Source organism: Danio rerio, chromosome 2, assembly GCF_049306965.1.
Source record: "Danio rerio strain Tuebingen ecotype United States chromosome 2, GRCz12tu, whole genome shotgun sequence".
Classification (NCBI taxonomy): domain Eukaryota; kingdom Metazoa; phylum Chordata; class Actinopteri; order Cypriniformes; family Danionidae; genus Danio; species Danio rerio.
In genome coordinates, this window is record NC_133177.1 from 12,051,509 (window position 1) to 12,076,879 (window position 25,371).

General features: G+C 34.8%; 1 protein-coding gene across 1 annotated transcript; it reads right to left on the reverse strand.

The window, feature by feature from the left end:
- Positions 1–4,992: 4,992 nt before the first annotated feature.
- On the reverse strand, positions 4,993–24,702 carry bpnt2 (3'(2'), 5'-bisphosphate nucleotidase 2). The gene is made up of 5 exons (NM_001037568.2): positions 24,036–24,702; positions 18,963–19,122; positions 18,669–18,764; positions 15,962–16,123; positions 4,993–9,782 (listed from the first exon to the last, which is right to left on the reverse strand). Exons 1-5 carry the CDS (start codon positions 24,372–24,374, stop codon positions 9,514–9,516), a joined length of 1,026 nt encoding a protein of 341 aa, NP_001032657.1. The 5' UTR covers positions 24,375–24,702; the 3' UTR covers positions 4,993–9,513.
- Positions 24,703–25,371: the final 669 nt, after the last annotated feature.

Here is a 25,371-nt window from a genome sequence, read left to right on the forward strand (position 1 = left end):
CTCTTTAGCACATCAAAGGATCGGCTCTAAGCCTTTTAACAACACATCAATATGACCAGTGTGATGGTAATAGATAGTTACTATGAATAATGCAATAATCCATAAATATGGCCATCATCACAGGAATCAGCAGCCAGTCGTGTTTATCATCGTTTATCATCAGATGTCTCGCACACATCTGTCACATTATAAAACAATAGGCCTTCTCTTTGTAATAACTTCTGACAAACATGAATCAGTCCGCCAGATTGATCTACTGTAAATATGGATTTGTTTGGTCTTCCATGAAGTCATGTCTCAGGAGGTTGGCGTGACTTTTGCATAATTCCGTATTGTCGCAGGGGGTTCATCGGCACACTAAAGTGGAGGATCTGTCATGCTGTGATAATTGAAGACATCTGCAGAAATGAAAACGTAAGCGCTAGAGAAAATAATGCTGCGTCTCTAGCTGTGAAATGCTGGCAATCTCATTTAAGCCGCAAGAGTGTGATTGTGTGGAAAAACAAGATGTCAGGTGCCCCGTTTCACTGCTCACCATCTCCCATGAAGTAACTGATTCTGAGAAAATGCACAGTTTATGCTGGTCTGTGAGATTCTAATTATGCTATACTATGCTTTATCTACAATCTTAGCCTAATATTTTTTGTATAGCATAAAATAAAAATATAATCAGCTGAGTTGCCTTTAGGGTATTACACAAAACCAAGATTAGAGATTACGCCAATAGTATGTTCCTGCACATTGGAGAGGCTGGAACACATTAGGCATGCATTTAGGCATGTAGACATGGTCAAGTCGATCTGCTGCATTCAAATTGAGCAACAGAATGGAGAAGAAAGTGATTTTGGTGACTTTGAATGTGGCTTGGCTGTTGATGCCTCACAGGCTGGTCTGAGTGTTTCAGAAACTGCTGATCTACTGGGATTTTCATGCACAACCATCTCTAGGGTGTACGGTGAATGGTCAGAAAAAGAGAAAATATCCAGTGAGCGTCAGTTCTGTGGGCGCTAGGGTTGGGCATCTAAGCTATAATGCCGATCCGATACGCATCTCGATACAAAGAATACGATCCGATATATTAGCGATACATTTGTGACATATTGCGATGCAACACGATACGATTCACACCCATATCACGATACGATGCGATATTTTAGCACTAACTTATTAGATCAAGTTTATGAGATGATGTGAAAGAGGATGCTGTGCCATTGAATGAGTTTGATTATTTATTAACCAAGCAAAACCAAGACTTTTTTACAAACTGGCTTTTCTCTCAGAGCCAGAGTGTCAGTTTACAGTAGAGGGCCATTTTAGAACATATAGCACATATTATTTAAGCATTTTCAAGATAAACAGAATGTATAAGTGCAATATATATTAAAATATATATATATATTTGCACTCTTTCAACATAAATAAATTTAGCATTGCACAACAAGAATTGTGATTTAACTTTTCAACTATGAAAACAAGTTTTACAAAGATATTTTGCCACTGATTATTCAAAACTTAAGGTTGTGAACTAGCAGTGTTATGCTGCTTTGAAACATCACTGTCACTGTAAACAACAAGCTAATAAAAATATAACAAACCAGCAATCTTCTTGCTGTGAGGTGGTCAAACTACCCACTGTGCCACCGTGACACCCAATTATTTTTATCATTATTATTATTAATATTATTATTAAATAAAAATTAACAGGAGGAGGTGTTTAAAACCTTCGTTCTCCGTGACACTAGGCTGAATATCTTTGCAGATGAACAATGCAATAGCATTCGTTATTGGCGTAGAGCGAGCAGAACTGTTGCGCATGGGAAAAAAAAAACTTTCAATGCTTTTCTCACCACTTTTGGAGCTGGTTGATGCAGTGTGAAAGCCGGGGATGCAGAAACACTAGAAGATGCTTTCACAACAACACCGTGGCGCCGCTTCAAGTAAGATATCAGATTAGTCGTACTGCCCGCGTATTTTACAGATGCGCGGCACATTTTGCAAATTGCATCTGTCCTGTCATGTCGTCCATCCTTAAATCCATAATGTTGCTTGCCATACTTTAGATTTAAAACTCAGTGGGGAATAAAATGTTTGTTTTGCTTCTCGCGCTTTCTGAGGGCGCTCCACTAGCTTCATCCGCACACCTGATACACTGAGTTGTAGTGTGAGTGTACACATCCGCAAATCCGTTGCTAAGGCTTACTTTATGTAGGTCGATTAAATTATGCGCCAAAAACAGGTTGACAACACTTGTTAATAAATAAAAAATACATTCTATATTAAAAATAAAAGCTGTATCTCGGAAAAATCGATGCATCTCGCAAAAACCGATGCATCTCGATTTGCTTCCAAAATTTCATTCATCCTCTGCTGCTCAACCGATGCACTCGCATCGTGCACGCGCATGACCGCGTATCGATACATATCGGTTAATCTTCCCATCCCTAGTGGGCGCAAATGTCTTGTTGATGCCAGAGGTCAGAGGAGAATGGCCAGACTGGTTCCAGCTGATAGAAAGGTAACAGTAACTCAAATAACCACTCGTTACAACCGAGGTATGCAGAAGAGCATCTCTAAGCGCACAACACATTAAACACTGGGTGCCACTTTCTTTCAGCTAAGAACAGGAAACTGAGGCTACAATTTGCACAGGCTTTCCAAAATTGGACAAAAGTTGCCTGTTCTGATGAGTCTTGAAATTTGCTGTGACATTCAGATGTTAGGGTCAGAATTTGGCATCAACAACGTGAAAGCATGGCTCCATCCTGCCCTGTATCAATGATTCAGGCTAGGTCTGGTGGTGTAACTGCATGGGGTATACTTTTTTTTTTTTGGACACTTTGGGCCCATTTGAGTATTGTGTCAGTTCTAAACGCTAATACTAGTAAGGTGTACCTAATAAAGTTGGTGGGTGTAAGCTACCAATGATAAAAACTGTGCTAGCATGACCAAACGTAGTAAAAACATTTTTTCGATGTGCAGATGAGATTCCAGCGAGTAGTTGAATGTTCATGTGTTCAACAAAACGTTAAAAACACATTGACTAGGTACTGTTGTATTAAACGTTTGTGTAATGCAATATAAATTCTGTATATTTGTGAATAAGTGAGCAGGTTCAACACACAACATAGAATGCTATGGTTAACAGGAGTGTCTGTCATTGCCTAGACTGATGCTGATGTTGTATTGGTCACCAAAGGAGGCACTACAACAGAGGTCACAAACACTTTTCCTGGAAAACTACCTTCCTTTCAATTGCTACCCTGAACACACCTGTCTGTAATTATCAAGTGCTGCTTCAGCTCCTAGTTAATTGGTTCAGGTGTGTTTGATAAGGGTTGGAGCTGAATTCTGCCGTGAGGTTGCTGTCCAGGAACATGGTTGGTGACCTACACCTACACCATAATAATGAAATAAAATCTGGCATTTCAGTTTCATTGTCCAAGCCTTGTACATTTTGGTCAAAAACTGTTATTAAAAATTTTAACAACCATTTAAATGTAGGTAATTGATGCAACATGGCACTCAGCCCTGAAAGTATGCCTTATGCCAGAGTAATTTGTGGTTTATTCCACTATGACAATATGACAACCCCTGATGAAACAATGACTGAGTCGAAGGAAAGTGAATGTGTATAATTTAGGGAATAGAAAAAAAAAACCTAGGCAAGTGGCTTAAAGTAGTCTAAACTTGGCAACCTTCATAAATAGGCTTACTTGCTTTACTGCTTAGTCTAAAAAATATAAAAGAAATCATGCCATCTTGTGGTAGAAAAACAGATTTTTATTTTTATGTCAGACAATGTTACTAAAGAAGAAAATATTACTTAAAAAAATAAGTTCATAATTTTATTAAGTTAAACCTAAAAGTAAAAAACAATGCACTGGAAAGAAAAATACTATTTTATTATAGAATTAACTTTGTTAGCACATTATGAAAAACGGGAAAAAAAAGTAGTGACTTCTAAATTTACTTTGACTTGTATTTCATTGCAGACAACACAACAAACATTGACAAACTAACAAACTAACAACAAACTAACAAACATTATTTAATGCGATCCTCATGATTTCTACCTCTTTTTTTTTCTTAAAAATAAAAACATTTAAAAAAAAGTTTAATAGTAAAGCTATAACCTGGTTTTTGTTGTCACATTTTGTTACCACCCTTTTTCTAATGAAGACAGGTCAGGACTGCAGACAGGCCAGTCATGGACACAGCATTTATACATCCCAAAAAAATACCTGAAATACTGATTCATCTGACCACTGTACACGTTTCCACTGTGTGATGTTCCATCCCAGATGCCTCCGAGCCCAAAGAAGTCAACAGCACGTCTGGACACTGCTAAGATAGGGCTTCTTTTTGGCACAGTCCAGTTTTAACTGGCAGTTGTGGGTGTAACTATGTATTGTGGTATTTGACAAAGGTTTGCCGAAGTCCTGAGCCCCGCTGGTGATATCACTTATAAATAAATGGTAATTCTTGATGCAGTGCTGCCTGAGAGATGGGAGATCACGGTTGTTCAGCTTAGGCTTTGCACTCTTGTCCTTTACACACTAAAATTCCTCCAGATTCCTTGAATCTTTAATAATGTTCTGCACTGTTGAAATGTCCAAATGTCTTCCTATCTTTCTTTGTGGAACGTTGTTTTTAAACAATTCAATTTCCTCACAAATTTGTTGGCAAAATAGCGATCCTAGGCCCATCTTTGCAACTAAAGGATTAGATCTTTCTTGGATACTATTTCTGTACCAGATCGTAATTACAATCACCTGTTGACATCACCTGTTTCAAATGACATCCTTTAACCAATTTACTTGATTACTAGCCCTAAACTGTTCCTGTCCCAACATTTTCAGTAATGTGTTGACGGTTTAAATGACAGGAAAGGATGTATATTTACAAATGAAATGAAGTTGACCAGGCGAAACACGAAACATTTTGTGTTCATATTGTCTGCAATGAAATACAAGTAAAACTACATTTTGAAATCACTACTTTCTTTTATTTGCATTTTCCTACTGTCCCAACTTTTTTTTGTTTTGGGGTTGTATAACATCACATAAAAAATGACAGTTCGCTACTCATAGAACCTATTGTCATTTATTTATTAAAGGCAGAATGAAGACGTCGATCAGTGTGATGTCAAATAACATGCCTCAAATCTCTGAGAAGAAAAGGGCACATGCAGCAAAAAGAAATACAAATAATAAAATAAAATCATTCCTCTACATGATTTTTTCATGCACACTTTTTTTAAATCAGAGGGAAAAACAGTACCATGGCAATCTGTGGAATCTCAACAATCATAGCAATGGTATGAATATTCATACAAAAATACATTTTTTAAACCTGCAATCACAGTGAAAGCCCTACAACAAATCAACATCAGTGTGAATAACCCAGGGCCATCATCTGAGCATCTACTCCACTCAATCCAATTAAACTTCCCTTAGAAACAAAATAAGACCTTAATCTTATGCTTTATTTATTTTTATTTACACACTGCTTAAATCTCTGCAGTTTAATTCACATAGCAATTCAGGAATCAGTGTATAAACCATACGAACTGAGATCCGACACAAAACCAAATACACGCTACAGAGAGAAGGGACAATGCAGTGAATTATATGAAAAGTAGTCAAGTCTCTGGATTCACAGTTAAATCTTCACCCATAACCATTTAAACCTGGTTTTACCAGACATTTTGGAAACATTCTAAAAAAAATAGATAAATAAAAATAAAATCACATGACATGACATACAGCTACCGGTTCATCTTGGAGAGTTTTTATTAAATAAAATAAAGGTGACTTGATTTGACCCCAGACGCTGTTAGAGACAGTTCATCCAAAACTGAAAATTTGCAATTAAAGGGTTAGCTCACCCAAAAATGACAATTCTGTTCATAATTACTCAAGTTGTTCCAACTGCTTGATGGTTTAGAACAGTGGTCACCAAACTTGTTCCTGGAGGGCCGGTGTCCTGCAGATTTTAGCTCCAACCCTATTCAAACACACCTGAACAAGCTAATTAAGGTCTTACTAGGTATACTTGAAACATCCAGACAGGTGTGTTGAGGCAAGTTTAGGGTATAGGGTATTAACACAATATCTATATAGCACAGGATTGAGCGAAAGAATATAATAAATAATTTAAATTAAAATGTATTAAGGACCCGGAGGGACTAAGACTGGAAGCAGGAGGAGCTGAACACGCAGTGCCAGCTGACAGCTGAGTCCTGATGGAGAAATTTAGGTAAGCATAATAGTATATATAGATATAGATAGATATGAACTGTAGGTGGTGGTATGTGCATTTTACACCAGCCCGCTAATAAAACTTAAGAAGAAGAAGAAGTGTTGAGGCAAGTTGAAGATAAACGGCCCTCCAGGACCGAGATTGGTGACCCCTAGTTTAGAACATGAATTATGATATGGTAGATGAAACCTGAGAGCTCTCTTATTTCCCATATACAGCAACGATGCTGAAATGCCCATAAAAGGAACTAAAACATTGTCAAAACATTCCATGTGGCTTCAGTGGTTCAACTGTAATCATATTCAGTTCATATTCATACTCCAAGAACATTTTTGTGCACCAAACAAACTCTAGAAATTACTTTATTTGCTTATCAAGGACAGTATAGTGTATTGTCATTAGTGTCAGCAGTGCAACGCACAAGGCTCGTAGCCACCATGATGCAACGTGGAATACAAAGTGTTTTTACAGTATTTTGGTGCACAAGCGTGTTCTTGGAGCTTCGTATAATTACAGTAAACTACTGAAGTCACATGAAATGTTTGGGCTCCTTTATAAATCATACTTAGTCTTATGCTTTTAAACTCTATGAATAACTTTATTTGCTTTTGTCTTCTATTTTAAGACATGTCAGGGTGCGTGTTTATTAAGGGCAGTGCAATGTATTGACACAAGCATCGTAGTGCCGATAGTAAATGCAAACCATGATGCAATGTGGAATACAAAGTTGTTTTTACAGTATTTTGAAGCACAAACGTGTTCTTGGAGTTTCACATAATTACAGTGAACATCTGAAATCACATAAAATGTTTTGAAAAATGTTTGGGTTACTATCCTGGACTTTGAAAGTCTTGTAACCACTGCTGTTTATGGAGGATGAGAGAGCTCCTGGATTTCATCTAAAATATCTTAATTCATATTTTGAAGATGATCGAAGGTCTCAGGAGATTATTGATTATTTTGGGGAAACTAAAACATTATCAAAAACATTCTTGTCAGCGCAATAGCCTAGTGGTTAGCGCACTGACATATGGTGCAATAGCACGTCAGGGCGTCGCGAGTTCGAATACCGGCTCGACGACATTTCCCTACCCTACCCCCTGTCTCTCTCTTCCTGTCTAAAATCTGTCCTATCTTATAATAAAGGCAAAAGGCCAAAAAAATTAATCTAAAAAAAAAAAAAAACAACATTCTATGCCACTTCTTTAGTTCAACTGTAATCATAAAAAGCTCCAAGAACATTTTTGTGCTGCAAAAAACTCTATTAATGACTTTATTTGCTTTTGTCTTCCATTCTAAGACAGGTCAGGGTGCGTGTTTAATTAAATGCAGTTCAATGTTTTGACACAATCGTAGTGACGATAGTAAATGCACACCATAATGCAACATGAAATACAAAGTTGTTTTACAGTATTTTGGTTCACAAACATGTTCTTGGAGCTTCGTATAATTACAAGTGAACATCTGAAGTCACATGAAAAGTTTTGAAAAATGTTTGAGTTACTATCCTGGACTTTGAAAGTCTTGTGACCATTGCTGTCTATGGAGGATGAGAGAGCTCCTGGATTTCGTCTAAAACAGTTGTCACCAAACTTGTTCCTGGAGGGCCAGTGTCCTGGAGATTTTAGCTCCAACCCTAATCAAACACACCTGAACAAGCTAATTAAGCTCTTACTTGGCATACTTTAAACATCCAGGCAGGTGTGTTGAGGCAAGTTGGAGCTAAATCCTGCAGGGACACCGGCCCTCCAGGACTGAGATTGGTGACCCCTGGTCTAAAATATCTTAATGCACATTTTGAAGATGATCGAAGTTCTCAGGAGATTGTTAATTGTTTTGGGGTGAATTAATCCTTGTATTTGCTCACTTTAAGGCTAAGATATAGGTGTCTTTAGTAGTCTCAGTAGTTTTAAGGTAGTTGATAATTCATAAAATGCAAGTTAATGGCTAACGACACTTTGAGAGTTAAAATAAACATAGAGGGAAAAGAAAACGAATACTCCTGATGACACATGACTAATCGTTGTTAACTTTAGTTAAGTTAAACGTTAACTATTAATGTTAATCCTTAGCATTAACTAATCTTACCAAGCCCAACTTTGGATGTTAATAATGCATCATTTTATTCATTTTCCTTCAGCTTAGTCTCTATTTCAGAGGTCGCCACAGCAGAATGAACCACCAACTATTCAGCACACATTTTTAATAATCCACCAATAAATGTTAAACAATACATAATAAAATAAATACATGAACTAGCGGACCGTTATTATATTTAGAAATACATCATACAGTCTGTGAACCATTATTTCCAATGGTTTTAACCTTCTTGTCACATAACGAAACTGTTTTCAACAGACAGGGAGGACACATGTGCTGTACTGTTTATCAAAACGGTATTTGTGCTTATTCTAGATGCTGTAAACTATATAAATAAGCTGGTAACACATTACATTAGTTATAGGTTACATTAGTTAATGTATTTAATAACATGAACATTTAGTTTTTATTCAACTTTGTTTATGTATGTCAATGAAACTAAGTCCATCTGTCTTAGTTTTTAACTCTCAGTGCATTACCTAGTGTTAATAAGCACAACTTTGGAATTATTAGTAAATGTTGAACAATGATAAGAGTATTGCTCGATAGTTTTTAGTTTGTGTTAGTAAAAACATGAATTATCATTAGTTAATGGAATTTTATTGTAAAGTGTGACCAAAAAGATTAATATACATCATTATGCGACAGGAAGTTCACTCTCCTTACTGGTGCGAATGCACTTGAATCTCAAGACTGATTACTGTTAATTGATTGTTTTGCATTAGACCTCAGCGCATCATCACTAGCCATGAAAATGTATTTAGTATTAACTCTCAAAGTGTTCAATTCATTGCATTTTTTAGAATCACCAAGGACCAGAGATTCAGCTAAAAATCATCTTTAAATGTTTTACTAAAGGAAAAGGAAGTCAGCTACATCTTGGATAGCTTTATTGTGAGTAAATTTTAATTTGGATGTACTGTCGCTTTAAATGTGTAGCACAATGCATTATTAATGATCTGTACAAACCAAAGGCACACATCCTTACTATAAAACACATCTCAAACTTGTTTTGGGTATTGTTACACATATTCCAGAGTCAGCGATGTTGGATCAGTCGTTTCCTCTTGCAATCTGTTGGATCTTCATATTTCTAAACGAATATGTGGTACCGAAGAAAATGGGAGTGTTATGAACAGAATTGGTGATTTATTATTGTTTGTTGTCTTCCCAGAGTGGAAGTCTTTTCACCAATGCTTTGTGATCGACTTTCATGCTGGCTAACAGACCGCCCTTGTTTCCTTCTAACCCAGAGTAATCAATCTGCTCTCCTTTCAGAGTCGTCATCTGACCACCGAGAGACTTCAGGATGGCGTCGCCCGCACAGATATCCCACTTTTTGATGTATGTGACGTGGATGTAGATATCAGCAGTCTCTTGTTTGTCATCAGTGGGGTTTAGGAGAGCCAGTGCCTTATATCCTTAAGGGAGAAACAAAGACAGTTTAGAACTTAAGGTCATATCAGCCTTTAATAGCTATTTTATGGTAAACACCGATCAAATTTACAAATGGTTTATAAATATTACTTTTTATAATACATAGGTTTATAACTATAGGTGGGCATAGATAAATTTTTTCTAATCTAAATTATTCTCACTGTAATCTTGGAATTATTCTAGATTAAAATGGTTTTTATTTATTATTTAAAATATGTGCGCTACCCAAATAATGACTTAAATTAAGTCTCTGAAAACTTGTTTCTCAAGCCAGGTGGCGCATTAAACCAGGGGCTCATCTCCTGTTTCCCAAATTGCATCACAAACTGCTTGAGAAACTGTTCTACTATGATAATTGGTGATGAAAATAAATGATGTTCAATTAGATGTACTTGTGTTTACTAACTGTTTATTCAGTTAAACATGAATTGTGAACGGTGGCCTACATAAGATCCAAACCACGTTTTTGATCACCTTAATCCGACTAAAGTCATAACTGAACTAAACAGAAATGGAATTAATTAGGGCTGTGCAATTAATCGAAAATCCCATTTCGATTTCGATTATGGCTTCTAACGATTATGAAAAACCATTAATCGAGATAAACGATTATTGCATCATATACCAAAAGCGCGAAAGACCGCGTGCTTATGTGAGTGTGCAACAAGGGCACACACATAAGCATAAGCACGGTCAGCATTCGGTCTCATTCGCACACTGAGACGAGCAGAGGAGCGCAGACATCTAAAGTAATCTTAACATGAGCGCTTTTATGGTCAAATAGGTGTCAACGCGGTGATTAGTGATTATTCATATTAACCCTCATTTGCGTAATAAACAAATGTGTTAAGAATCAAAAGACACGTAAAAGAGAAACCATTAAAGTGACAGTGCGAAATGCTGCCGCCTGTTTTATCATTAATTAAACGACGAGAACTTCCCTTACTGCTCCTGACTGAAGGATTTTTGTAGCTAAAGTGCTTTTCTTAGGGTGAAGATGCTTAAATCACAGTTTGTTTTATATTTTTATTCTATTGTATTTATTTCTCTTTCCTTTGCAGGGTGGAAAATAACTATATATATATATATATATATATATATATATATATATATATATATATATATATATACAGTTGAAGTCAGAATTATTAGCCCTCCAGAATATTAGCAACCCTTTTCCTCCAATTTCTGTTTAATGGAAAGAAGTTTTTTTTAAACTTATTTCTGAACATAATAGTTTTGGTATATCATGTCTAATTACTGATTTGTTTTATCTTTGCTATGATGACAGTACATAACATTTTACTAGATGTTTTTCAAAATACAAGCATTTAGATTAAAGTGCAATTCAAAGGCTTAATTAGAGTAATGAGACAAGTCATTGTATAACAGTAGTTTCTTCTGCAGACAATCAAAAAATATATTGCTTAAGGGGGCTAATAATATTGACCTTAAAATGGGTTTCAAAATAATTAAATCTGCTTTTGTTCTAGCTAAAATAAAACAAATAAGACTTTCTCCAGAAGAAAAAAAATATTAGAGGAAATACTGTTAAAATTCCTTGCTCTGTTTAACATTTTGGGAAATAGTTATTTAAAAAAAAAAAAATTCTCAGGAGCGCTAATAATTTTGACATCAACTGATGATCGTTTAGAATAATCGTGATTACAATTATGATAAAAATAATCGTGATTATGATTTTTTCCTATATCGAGCAGCTCTAGAATTAATACATGTGAAGTATGCATATATTAGTGACATTACTGAAGTAAACACAGCAATCAAACTATTATCGTCATGTAGGATTTATCATCATATTTTCTGACAAGATTCTGTAAAGGACCACACACACACATCGCGAAATGCAGAAGATTTTTGTTTCCAGTTGGCGTGCATTATTAAACTCCATAACACTCTCACCAGTCCTTACTCCTTATTTGCGTCTAACACCCTAGTTTGTCACGGGGGCATTAATGAAATGTTCATGAGTTAAAGTGAAACTGCCAAACTGCAGTTGAAGTCACCCAAAATTACAGGAAACTCTTACATGTAAGCACTTCATATAAACACCTTAATTATATTATTGTCTATTAAGGCAAATGACTAGACTACAGATTTCCATGTAGCTGTAGTCAGTAGGGTCTTCGAAGAAAGTGAAGGTTTCAGAAGGACATCCTGCTGATTTGATTCAGAAGGGCACTTTTTTGTCAGATGCTCACCGGTTTGACTTTCATTCACCGTCATTCATTTTAAAAAGCACCCGGTCCATTTTATTTGTGTATGTTTTACTCGAACGCATAAACTCTACAGGTGCCTGATAGTTAGATATAAAGCTAACATTAATCAGATTCACTCTAGTGAACTGCATCCATGTTAGCACGTCACGTTTGATGTGGTAATTTCACAGTAGCAATACACACATGTTCGAAGACTCGTTCTCGCCCCCTACAGTGCAATTCAGCCAGGTATACGTCTGAGCAAAAATATCAAGGTGAAAGTCATCATAGCTTGCGTAGAATAGACCGTGCTCCCAACCCAACTTTGAGAATAGATTAACGGCGATATTTTTCACTGTTAACACAGCAAGTTAACGACGATAACGACCCACCACTACTAAAAACAAACATCAACAACAATAAAAAATACATAATATAAGATGTAAAAAAATATATATAAAACAGCTTTTTAAGTTTTATTTTTGGTTAAAATAAATTTATTTTCAACTTTTCTCCCTTTTTTCATCCGCTGGTGCATATTATTATAAATAGAATATGATTGTAGTATGATAGTAGTAGTTAATTATCATTTTTATCATTATATTAAAAAAAATAATTAAGTAGCATTATATTACATTTCATTACATTATACAATTCAAAACTTTTGAGGTGGAACTTTTGGCGGTTAATATTTAAATTTCTCTTAGACATATTAAATACCTTAAACCTGAGGCAGAAATGTCAATATTTGGTATAACATCACACTTATGTTTTAATAAAAGTAAGGAAAACGTGATTGCCTCTGCAATGCTTGTAGCTAGAAGGTTAATATTGCTCAAATGGTCAATACTGATTAAATGCTCTTCAACTGTTTGGGCCTTCAACTGGCTTATGGGCCTTTTACACCACTTGACCTTAGAAAAAAATATGATATGCTATAAGAGGATGTACTGATTTGTTTTATTGTACTTGGCAACCTGTTTCAGATCACAAAAAAAAATCTCTTTCTCTTTCTTCTCTTAATTCCTTTTGTATAATATTCTTTTTTTTATTTCACGGTTTATATTTTTACTGCTACAATTCCAAGACTTTTCCAGAGCTTTCAAGTACATTTTTATAACGTAATGTTTCATGTAATGTCTACATATACAAGGTAAAATTATAAGAAAAACAATGACGTTCAAATTTATTACAGCATATCATAGAACACGCAACTATCTACTTTGTTTCAATTTGCTTTTATATTGATCTTGATAATGCTTATACAGCACTCACAATGTGAAAGCAAGTTTTTGGCCAAGGACAGAAAAAAGTAAAGACAACTAACCTATATTCAAGTTAGAACTGCACAATAGATCGCTTCAATATCGATATTGCAATGTCTGCATCCACAACAGTCACATCGCAGTATATGCAATGTTGGGATTATAGTTTAATATAGAGTTTAATCATGATGGAGTAAAAGTTTATCATCTGCATGCAGTTTTAAAGAGATAGTTCACCCAATAATTACTTAACATTTTCATTTTACCATTCACTTGTTTCAAACATTTATGAGTTTTCTTTTTTTTTTTTAAATGAACACAAAAAGAATATAATTTAATAACTCCTATAGTATTGAAACAAGTGAAGTGTGAGTAAATAGTGAGTACATTTTAATCTTTGAGTAAACTTCCCTTTAAGGCTTGTGACTGTAAATATTTCAACATTCATTCATTCATATTCTTGTCAGCTTAGTCCCTTTATTAATCCGGGGTCGCCACAACGGATTGAACCGCCAACTTATCCACCAAATTTTTACGCAGCGGATGCCCTTCCAGCCGCAACCCATCTCTAGGAAAACATTTCAACATTTTAAATTTTAAAACATCCTGCCAGAAGAATTGCTTTGTAACTTTAATAAAGATTAAATAATACACAATAAAGACTATTATTTAATATTTGTACCTGAATAGTAAATACCTGAAAACTATAATTCACTTTTATCTTTACTATATTTTATGTAAATTTTGTAATGTATTTGTTATATATTATTCAAGATTTTGTTCTTCACAAAATCCTCTCAATCAATCCAAATAAACCCGTTTAATCATCTGGTGAAATTGTATTCACAGCAATATATATCACAGACACACAAAATGCAGAAATGTCAGATTTTTCAAATATCGCGCAGCCCTAGTTCAAGTGTACATTTATTTGTTAAACAAATTACCATGAATTTTCCCAAACTTTTCCAGGACTGGAAAATGCCTTGTCCATGATGTTTCCAGGTTTTCCATGACCACATGAATCATGTTATTTGTATTTCATTTTATTATTATACATATATTTTTACAGAACCTAAAAGTATATGTGCGCGAGTTTGGTTTGCTGTCAAAAAGAAAAGTTTGAACTTTTGAACAACAAAAAAGTTGGGTTTGTTCACATTTCTGAATGTTTTTCAAATAAATCTCTTCATAATCACAAAGATTGCAGAGAAAAACAGTTAAACAGGGTTTCTGCAGATTTCACCAAGTCAAATTTAAGTCTTTTTAAGGCCATGAAAAATGAAATTTCAGACTTATATACAGCTAGACACTAAGTTTTTTTTTTAAATGGCGCAGCAGACAAAAAAATCTAATTAGTCATTATGAGTCGGAATTATTAGCCCCCCTTTGAATTTTTTTCTTTTTTAAATATTTCCCAAATGAGGTTTAGCAGAGAAAGGAAATTTTCACAGTATGTCTGATCATATTTTTTTCTTCTGGAGAAAGTCTTATTTGTTTTATTTCAGGTAGAATCAAAGCAGCTTTTGATTTTTTTAAAACCTATTTTAGGGTTAAAATTATTAGCCCTTTTAAGCTATATATTTTGTATATAGTTTATAGTTCTACACAACAAACCATCGTTATACAATAGCTTGCCTAATTACCCTATCCTGCCTGCTTAACCTAATTAACCTAGTTAAGCTTTTAAATGTCACTTTAAACTGTACAGAAGTGTCTTGAAAAACATCTAGTAAAATCATATTTATTGTCATCATGGCAGAGATAAAATAAATCAGTTATTAGAAATGAGATATTAAAAATATCATGTTTAGAAATGTGCTGAAAAAAACTCTAATAAACAAAAATTGGGGATAAGAATAAACAGGGGGCTAATAATTCTGACTTCAACTGTATATTAAATAATTTGTCAAAACAAACATAGTTGTATACATTACATACAGATTTATTCAACAAAATTTTAAAAACTAAAAGTTTTTTTTTTTTTTACAACAGACTTATACTATTATTCTATTATAATAGAGTTATACTATTAGTTATGAGTAGTTTTGCTAAAAGTTTTATTGAGATGTGTTTTAGATCGATTGGGCAGCTTTACATAAAAGAAAATTATGACCCTTTTAAAATGATTTAAGACAATATTTGAGTGAATTTAAGACTTTTTAAGACCGCGTGGATACCCTGTGATATTGTGAAATATTACCCCAATATGAAATAACTTTTTAAAAATAATAATTTTAACAATACACTTTTAAAAAAGAATTTAATCCTGTGATTCAATGGTACATTTTCAGCTTCACTGTTCCAGGTTTCATTGTCACATGACCCTTCAGAAATGATTCTAATATGCTCATTCATTGCTAAGAAAAAGGTCATTTTATTGTCAACTTATTTTAAAAAATGTGCTTAATATTTTGGTGAAACTGACACATATGTATTATCCTTTGAGGAATAGAAATGTTTAGTATAATTTTAAAAATATTTACCAATTATAATTATTTACATATTTACAATATTTATATATCATAATTGAAATATTTACCAAATTTGGGACCATTATAAAGGCTTTTAATCTCACCTTTGTTTAATGAATTAAACTCTTACTGAGCCCTGCACACATAAATAGTAATGTACATATACAAGTGAAACATGCATTTCAAACAGATCTTCAGAATGCAGTACCTGCGCCCCCTGCTGGTATGATTTCTGTATTGTTGCCGAACGCCGTCTGAACGAAGCTCTTCACTTTGCCCGCGTGAGAGCGAGAGACGATCACCTTCGGAGAGTTTGTGTTGTAGGAATCACGAGGAGCCACATTGGATCCCTCTCCAACAAAACCCCAAACTGAGGATCAGAGCAGAGGTTTGAGCATCAAAGGATGAATCCATTACAGACAAAAGATCAGAGGAGGTTTACTGATACAAACTTGATGAATATGAATAAAATGAATCAGTGACTCTCCATTTTATAGCAGTGCTAGCATTTTTCCCATTTATTTATACCTTTTTGTAAGTGTGGTAAACCTGATTCTAAATATATGTTGTTTTATGGGACCACACTGCAAAAAAAAAAAAAAAAAAAGTATTTTATTAGATTTTGTCTTCTAGTCCAAATGTCTAAAACTCTTAAATCAAGAAGCATTATCTACACAGGCAAAACATATTCTCTTGTTAAAACAACCAATAATACCAATAACCAATAATAATCTGCCAATGGGGTGAGCAAAAGAATAAACAAGACTATTTTGCCCACTCGTGTCCATTATTTTGCTTGTTTTAAGAAAAAACTCACTTAAAATCACATATTATTTCTTAAAACAAAAGTATAGCTTGTCTACGATATGGTTCTTGATTTAAGAGTTTGTACATATTTGGACTAGAAACAAGACAAAGACTCTAAGGCACAGGTGTCAAACTCAGTTCCAAAAGGGCCGCAGCTCTGCACAGTTTAGTTCCAACCCTAATTAAACACACCTGATCAAACTAATTGAGTCCTTCAGGCTTGTTTGAAACTTACAGGTAAGTGTGTTGGAGCAGGGTTGGAGCTAAACTGTGCAGGGCTTCGGCCCTCCAGGAATTGAGTTTGACACCCCTGCTCTAATGTGAGGAAAGCATTTTTTGCAGTGCATAGTGAATTATGGGTATTTAGGTTACTATGTTTGTTATTAATCTTTGTTGTTAATCTGAAGCACAAGCAGTTTCTTAGCTTGTTACTTGCAAAACGAATTATTTTACAACATTTGGAGTCAAAGGGAGTACTAAGATTTGACATGTGGATAGTGAAAGATATTACATTTAGAAAAGAAATTAAATAAACGTTTCATTAAAGAAAGGAAAAGGCATGTTTTTTGTGCATGTGGGATTTATTCATTAAACTGTTTGACAAATCTGCAGATTGTGTTGGCACATCACAGTTTTTGTGGTGTTTGTATTTATTTATTTTTAATTTAACATTTTATTTAGAAATCATGGCTTGTTTTTTTGTTGTTAATACTGTCTCAAGTACGCTGTTATGCAACCACCAGTTTGTAAAAAAAATAATAATAATAATTGTACAAAAATTTATAATATTAATAATCCAAATAATAATAATAACAATTGTGAACAGATTTAACAACAGCAAAAATAGATTAAATCTTGGAACTCACACCAGGTTTGACTTTAAAGGCTTATCAGTAATTATAATACAAAATTTCCTTATGAAGAAAATTAGCTTTAATTCCAGAACCAGACTATTGTGCTCAATAATGATATAATGCTATTGTATTGACATTTCCCTGCTAACCGTTAAGCATTGTGTGATTCTTTTAAAAAAACTACTGTTTTTATGTTAAAAACTAACATTATTTAAAGGGATACCTCACCCAAAAATGAAATTGTGCTGAAGTGGTTCTTAATTTTTAAGAATTTCTTTTTTCTGTTGAACACAAAACAAAACATTCTGAAGAATTGTAGATAAAAACAGCCTTTAACATCCATGGTAAAAAAAAATACAGCAAAATATTGAAAGTCAATGGCTATCTTTCCATCCAAATATGCAAAATAAATTTATGCAGATGCTCTTGACAATTCTGGAGGAAATTAATAGTATAATAAAACTAATACTGGCGTTTTAGAATGACCAAAACAACATTTCAGATGTTTTACAATGTGCTCAGCCTGCTGGTTTGTCCATTCACACACATTTTTATAATCACATGATCTCTTATAACAAAATCTCATAACCTTTTTTTAATGCGCATACTGGAATTTGTTTGGTAAAAGTGTTTCCATCGTAGTTTATGCACATCTTATCGATTAAAAAGTTTATTTTACTGTATTGTTATGTGCATTTTCTAAATTTTTGCGCATGTTGCCGTTTCCATCTATCAATTTTTTATGCGCATCTCCAAAATACACATAAAAATAGGTGGATGGAATACTGTAGCTAATGACATTCTTCAGTAAATCATCTTAAAGATTAAAAAAAAAAAAAAAACTTTTAACTAGAGGAGGATGAGTAAATGAGTCATTTTTGGGTGAATGACATCCATTTTGATATCTTCACTAAATAAGTCATATATTTGAACAGAATTGCTAAACATTTGTAAATGCTGCTTAACAAAAATGATCACACTGTGCTTTAAAAATGCACTGGTTAAGGCAGAGATTACCATTAACTACCATTAATAAATGCTGCAGAAGTGTTTTACATTGTTAGATAATGTTAATGTTCCAAAATGAAACAATCTTACCAATAATCACATTTTTATGTCATCATTAATGCATAAAAAAAGAAAAACTATAAATGTTTTATTTTTCTTAACGTCATACTATTGCCAGAATAGCTCTTGGATTAAGGATCTGTTAGTTTGGTTTTAAAAATGTCTGTGGAGCTCAAATAGACACACCTGTGTACCCAGTGAAGGGTTTATGGATCACACCTATAACAGGTTCCCCGTCCACAGCCACACACACCATGGTTGTGACATACTTCAGGAGATTTTCTGTTGAAAGCACAAACAGGATTTACATCCTGGTACAGCACATGTGCGCTACAGAAACATAAAACCAACCATTCCTCCTAGGACAACAACAGTCTCGCACAGACAATAGGCAAACAATGAGGTGATTCAATGTTTTATATTTCCTCTTGATCCTCTCTCGCAGCTGATTTACAACAGAAATAAAGACTTGCCACAAACCTGTGTATTCCTGAGTGGCGTCCAGTGGATCAATCCAGACTGTGATCTTTTCTGCAGGAATCTCCTTCCCGCCTGAGACTTTAGCAAGAATATCTTCAGGGATCATTCGTGTCCACACTGTGGCCTCACCTTCAGCGTTCGCGTGCTCTTCTGAGTTTACCTGTGGAAGTAAATAAAACACATTTTGAAGAACAATCACAAAGTAAAACACTACTATGAACATCATAAGGTTACAGGTTTTTTGTTTTCATGCTTCGCGCCACAATTATTCATTTATGGGAGAACATGCATCTGTTAATAGATTATATATTTTGGCCACATATAAAGCACTGGGTTTTTACATTTTAAAATAAATACACAGAAAAGTATTTATATGTGATCATTTTACTCATGTTATTAGGAACTTAGACCATAATAGAAAATTTTTTTACTAAGCTGAAATTCAAACCATTTCCCTGATGACGTTTGACAGTCGCCAAATCAGTTAAATAAATGAGCAAACTATCAAATAATACCTGTCATGAGTATAACCACATTCACCATCGGGAGGCGCTATACTCACTCTCGCAGGAGAAATTTGCTTTCACTCAGTAGGTACTGCATTTGAATTTAAACATACTACTCGGCCATTAAAAAAGTATGCTCTATTCAGTATGAATGTGAAAAGTATGAATGGAATTCAGACGTACTACATCCGCCATTTTGTCATGGTCACGTGACCTACCTGCGTCAGTTGCGTCGCCTCACTTCCATTTATGAATTCTCTCACGGGGCATTATGGGATAGCGCACCGTGCATGGGATGCACACTTCAGAATCTCGCCGGAAGTAGTAAGTCATCCGGGTACTTCTCGCCTACTGATTTTCGAATTCTATGAATTCGGGACATACTACTCGGCTCGCATACTGATTTTACCGTACTATATAGTATGGAAGTAGGGCTGGACAATTTTTCGAATTTACGTTTTAAGACGATTTAATTTTGAATCAAATCGAGAAATCACGATTTTCTAAAAAATATATATATATTTAATACATTATAATGGCACCAATGCGCTTTGGTTCACTCTCTATATGAAGCAGGAAGCACACCAGAAGCGCCTCTCGGCTACGCGCAGCACCATGCAGTGGCATGGATTTTAGAATTCTAAACAGGTTTCTATACACACACCGACACCGCACAGCCACAATTCACAAAGCAGTTCATATTTCAGCCAGCCCACAGAGCGCCATCTGATTAGAGCGTGAAGCGATCTGTTAAAGCGTGAAGTCATGTAGGATTTTACTTGTTGCACGTCTGTGTGGATTGTCAAGACATTCCCTCATCAAGTCGATAAACTCGATCTCAACCTGTATGAAGAACGTAAAAGCCTGCCATGTGAAAAACCGCGCCGATCTTTTGGTTTAAACACGAGTACAAGTGAGGGACTGTAGCAGTGAAAATGAAAGTACCCGCCCCCATGACGTCATTTAGCGGACCTAGTTGAAAACCAGACAGATCAGGCAGCATAATACAGAAAGTGGAGCAAAGCGCATAAAATAGATTACATTTATTATTTTATATTAGACACACATCTGGTACTTGTATTTGCTCCTGCTATACGTCCACAACTTCACACATTGGGTTAAATTAGGCTTTACAGTTTCCATGTTCAGTCCTTTTCTTCCACTGTATCTTTTTAAGAAAAAGGCAGCAGCTTTACAACCTGTCATTTAATCAGAAGACAAAGTCAAAGCCGAGCTGACAGCCAATCTTTCCTAGACTCAGCAAAACTTACCTCTAAAATACCTCTGTATTCCTGCAACTGCAATATTTACACAAATATTTCTTATTCAAATCTTCAGCAACGCTTTTTAACTCGTGAATTTGTTTAATATTTATTTACACCTTGACCGATTTTAGTATGACATGGCCATTAAAAATACAATGTTCCTTAACCAGATGGTTTTTCAAGTTATTTTTAAAGACAAAGTTACTTCAGTCATGCTGTTTTAATGTTTTGAGAAGACTAATAACACAACAAAAAAAAATTGAAATCGAAATCGTGAATCGGTCAAACTTTATAAAAAAAAATAGATTTTTTTTTTTTTTTTGCTAAATCGCCCTGCCCTATATGGAAGTATGCGGTTTCGGACGCAGCTATAGTTATCCAACATGTACGCCCGATAGCTCCGCCCCTTCGGCTACGTGAGCAAACCTGCGGTCATTTAGTACGTGAACTGTCCATCATTATACACTTCATTTTACCAGCTGAATGAGTGCATCATCTGGGTAATTAAAGTCCACTTATTATTTTAAAGTTTTCAGTGTGAACACGCTACTTACTGTTTATACTACAAAATGGCTTAGAATAGTGCAAAAGTATGCGATTTGGGACGCAGCTTGTGTTTAACTGCCTAGATCTTATAATGATGACCTTAGTGTCAGCCCTCTTTAGGGTAAAACTAGAACAATTTGCTCTGTCTGTATACCAAGATATTTCTGTTTTCAGGATCTTTGGGCTAGGTCAAGGGGTCACTGGGACCTCTGAGGTGGACTGGACTGATTGACCAGTTGTACTATTGTTAAAAAGTTGATTATATTAAGTGAGTATGTTAGGTAACACTGTCTGCTGTAGTAGAGTATGTTTATTTTAGTATTCTGATAAGATGCCTGCTAGAGAGCAAGTTAGTCTATATTTTGTTATTTCAATTATCATTAATGATCATAATTCTCAATAATTCTCTCTTCATTAAGAATAAAGCATAGCAGGGATTTTATTCTATGAAAACAATCATCTGGAACCGAGTGACATCATTGTTGTTGTTACGGTTGTATCATTGAATGTGTTGAACTTTGTCACGTAGATTCACAATTTCCAGTTTTATCATAGAATACATCCCCATTTGCTACTATTTGTTGTTCCTACTGAGGATGAACAACCCCTTAATACCTTTTCTACAAAAAAAAATCTACTCGAAACGTTTAGTCTCTCAAGCATTTGCTTCTAGCTTTAGCCTGCTAGCATCACTAGCCAGCTAAAGCTACCAGCTCCTTTGACATGTACCTTTTCCCACTTATTACACAGCTACTTGCCACAAAACATAACAATTATGCACTAAACATTGTCCTGAGCTGTAATAGTTTGTCAATTCCTTATTTAAACGCAAGCTGACAAATGAAAACAGCTAATTATGGAGATATTATGAAGAAAGCTGTAACCAAGGAGTTCTATAATATTCGTTTTTCCTTCTAAAGAAGTCAATAATTACAGGTTTTTAGCTTTCTTCGAAAGATCTTCCTTTGTGTTCAACACAAGGAAATCTCATTAGGAACAGAAACCACTTGATGGTGAGTAAATAATGAAAAAAAATGCAATTTTTTTGGCAAACTATCCCTTTACGTAGCTTATTTTACACGTAACTTACATAAAATAGTACTTCTATAAACGTATGTGAATGATCCCTAATATAACATATCTTGGAATGTTGCGACTGACCAATCATAATAAAGTATTCCAGACAGCCATGTAATAATAGTAATTATTAGCGCATTATAGGGTTGGGTATCCTTTGGGTTTTTTCGATACCGGTGCTAAATCGATACTTTTAAAACGGTACCGGTGCCAAAACGGTGCCTGATGACACGGATCGCACATGACAGTTGATAGCATCACACACCAGACGTGCATATTCGCATTTTATTTAAAATGTAACTATTAAGAAGTAGCTCTGTGGCATGGCAGCAGTATAAACAGTCATGAGTCGTGGCTGGCCGCTGGATGCCGCAGACAGCCGCTGACTTGCGAATTCACGTCCCCGAGCGGTGCTTACGGTGCGCGACTTGCTTTATGTTCATGTTGCAGAACCGAAATTTGGCACCGAAATTCATATGCGGATTTGATCTGGTGCATACCAGTTCCAAAGGTACCGGCGCCATAGTGGCACCGAGTTTCGGTACCCAACCCTAGCGCATTACTAATTTTAATGAATTTTAGAAATTCATTTATTGCTTTTTTCCAAATAATAATAAATGTTCAGCAATTACAGGGTTTCTGCAGGTTAAATTTAAGACTTTAAGACATTTTTAAGACCATTATGAATGAAATTTTAGACTCATAAAAGGCTAAACGCAAAATATTTTCCAAATGGCCCAGATAAAAAGTTTTTTTATTAGATTTTAATGCATTTAATAATACTATAATAATTGAATAATAAAAAATTAAAATATGTTAGATATTTCTTGGCAAAACTTTTTAATATTGTTTAAAAACACACAATCTCTACTTTTATCCACACTTTTTACGCAACATAAATTTCTTTAAAATAATAATAAAAAAATGAACGAATGTTTTAAAAAAAACATAATAAACTAAATCTATGCACAACAATATGTCCAGGTCGGTGTCCTTAGCCTTAAATACCTAAAGCACTTTTAAACAAATATTATTGTAATGAAAATAATTAAACCATTATGATTAATAAAGTTAAAAAGTTAAGATAATGTTAAGATAAAAAGTTAAAAGTTTTATTGAGATGGATTGTTAGTAATTGTATGGGTGTATTAGGGAAATTAGGTGGCAATACATGAACAAAGAAAAATTAAGACCCGTTTAAAAAAGATTTAAGAACTACAACACAACATTTAAGTAAATTTTACTGATTTTGAGATTTAAGACATTAAGACTTTTTAAGACCTCGGGGAAACCCTGAAGTAAAAGGAAATCGAACAAAAATGGAAATTCTGTCATTTACTCATTTTGATCTTCTGTTGAAGATATTACGAAGAAAGCTGTAACCACTGAGTTCTATAATATTCGTTTTACTTTCTAATGAAGTCAATGGTTACAGGTTTTAGCTTTCTTCGAATATCTTGTTTTGTGTTCAACCGAAAGAAAAATCATTAAGGACAGAAACCACTTGATGGTGAGTCTAATTTTTTTTGGCAAAATATCCCTTTAAGAGGCTTATTTTTTTACTTATAAGTTGCACAGAATAGTAATTTTGTACTCTTTGGAATCATTATAAGATTTTCTGAACTAACAAAGTTTACAATGCTGTTTTGTACAGCACACCTTACACAAATCAGCAGTACCTGTATATTAGGGAATGTGTTCTTGATCAGGTAGTACATCTTGCGGTGGGAGTTGAGATCCCCCAGCGTGTACTTCTCGCTAGCCCCTTCTTTCGTTTTGCCCTTTGACTTCTCCTCCAGTGTGTTGTCCTCCCGGATCCTCTTCACCTCCCGTCCGCCCTGCACCGCAGCGTCTATGGACAGCGCCAGCAGCTCTCTCAGATCCACGGTCCTCTTCTGGCGGAAAAAGGCGAGTCTGCTGGACAAAACCCCCGCGTACAGGTGATAAATCACACCGACCCCGAGTAAACAGAACACGGCTATGCCGAGCGGCGACAGCCGGATGCCCATAGGAGCCATCGCAATTATAGACGTGCGAGCAAAGCCAGGGGAATGCGAGAACAGTACAGCAGCTTTACCAGTCGTGTTTCTCTTTGCTGCGCATAATTTGAACGCAGCTATAACATAAACGAGAAAATATCTTACGAGCTAATCAAAAGTCACTTGTTTCCTTCACTGGCGAAATCCAGGTTAGGTGGAACGAACGCTTCCCTCATAGACTCACAGTGTATCCCGCGGTCTAAGCATAAATGTCTGGTTTCTTACGTTGACAGATCCATTACGGTGACAGCGACTGATACATTGACGGCATTCCACGTCCACTGCTGTGCCAGGCAGGGCCGAACTGACTGACACTGCGTTTTTCTTCCAGGTCAGGAAGACAGAAACGGTGGACTCATCACGAGAGAGCGCCCTCTACCAACAACACAAACATCTGCTGAGAAAATGCTACCAAAATAAAATGCAATTATTAAAAAAGCTTTAGGTGTTTGTTAAAATAGTGCTTTGAGAATAGGGAAAAGCCTTATAGAACGGTAAGGTAACCCTTATTTAAAAAAAAAAAACACACACAAATAATTACATGTTAAAATCGCATGTGGAAGAACTTTGCTGAAGAGAGAGTATTGTATTTTATTTGAATTAATATTATTATAAATGTTTTCTTTCATTACATATTTAATGACCATGTTAGTGTTTTTTATTTGTGTATATACGTATTAAATTTTAATTGTATTGTTTGTATGCATGTATTATAATTACTTTACTATTTTATCCACTGTTTATGTAATGTGCAATGTTTTGGCACTTGACAAGTCATGCCAATAAATCTAGTTTGAAGTGAATAAAGATATTTATTATTTAATCTTTTGTTAAAGTATTTATTTCTATTTAACAATTTCATGGCGGAATTAATTATCCTATCAATGTCTCATCACAAACCCCACATTTGGGAAACCCTGATATAACATCATGTTTAACACACTTATGTTTTTAAAATAAAAAATAAAATAATCAA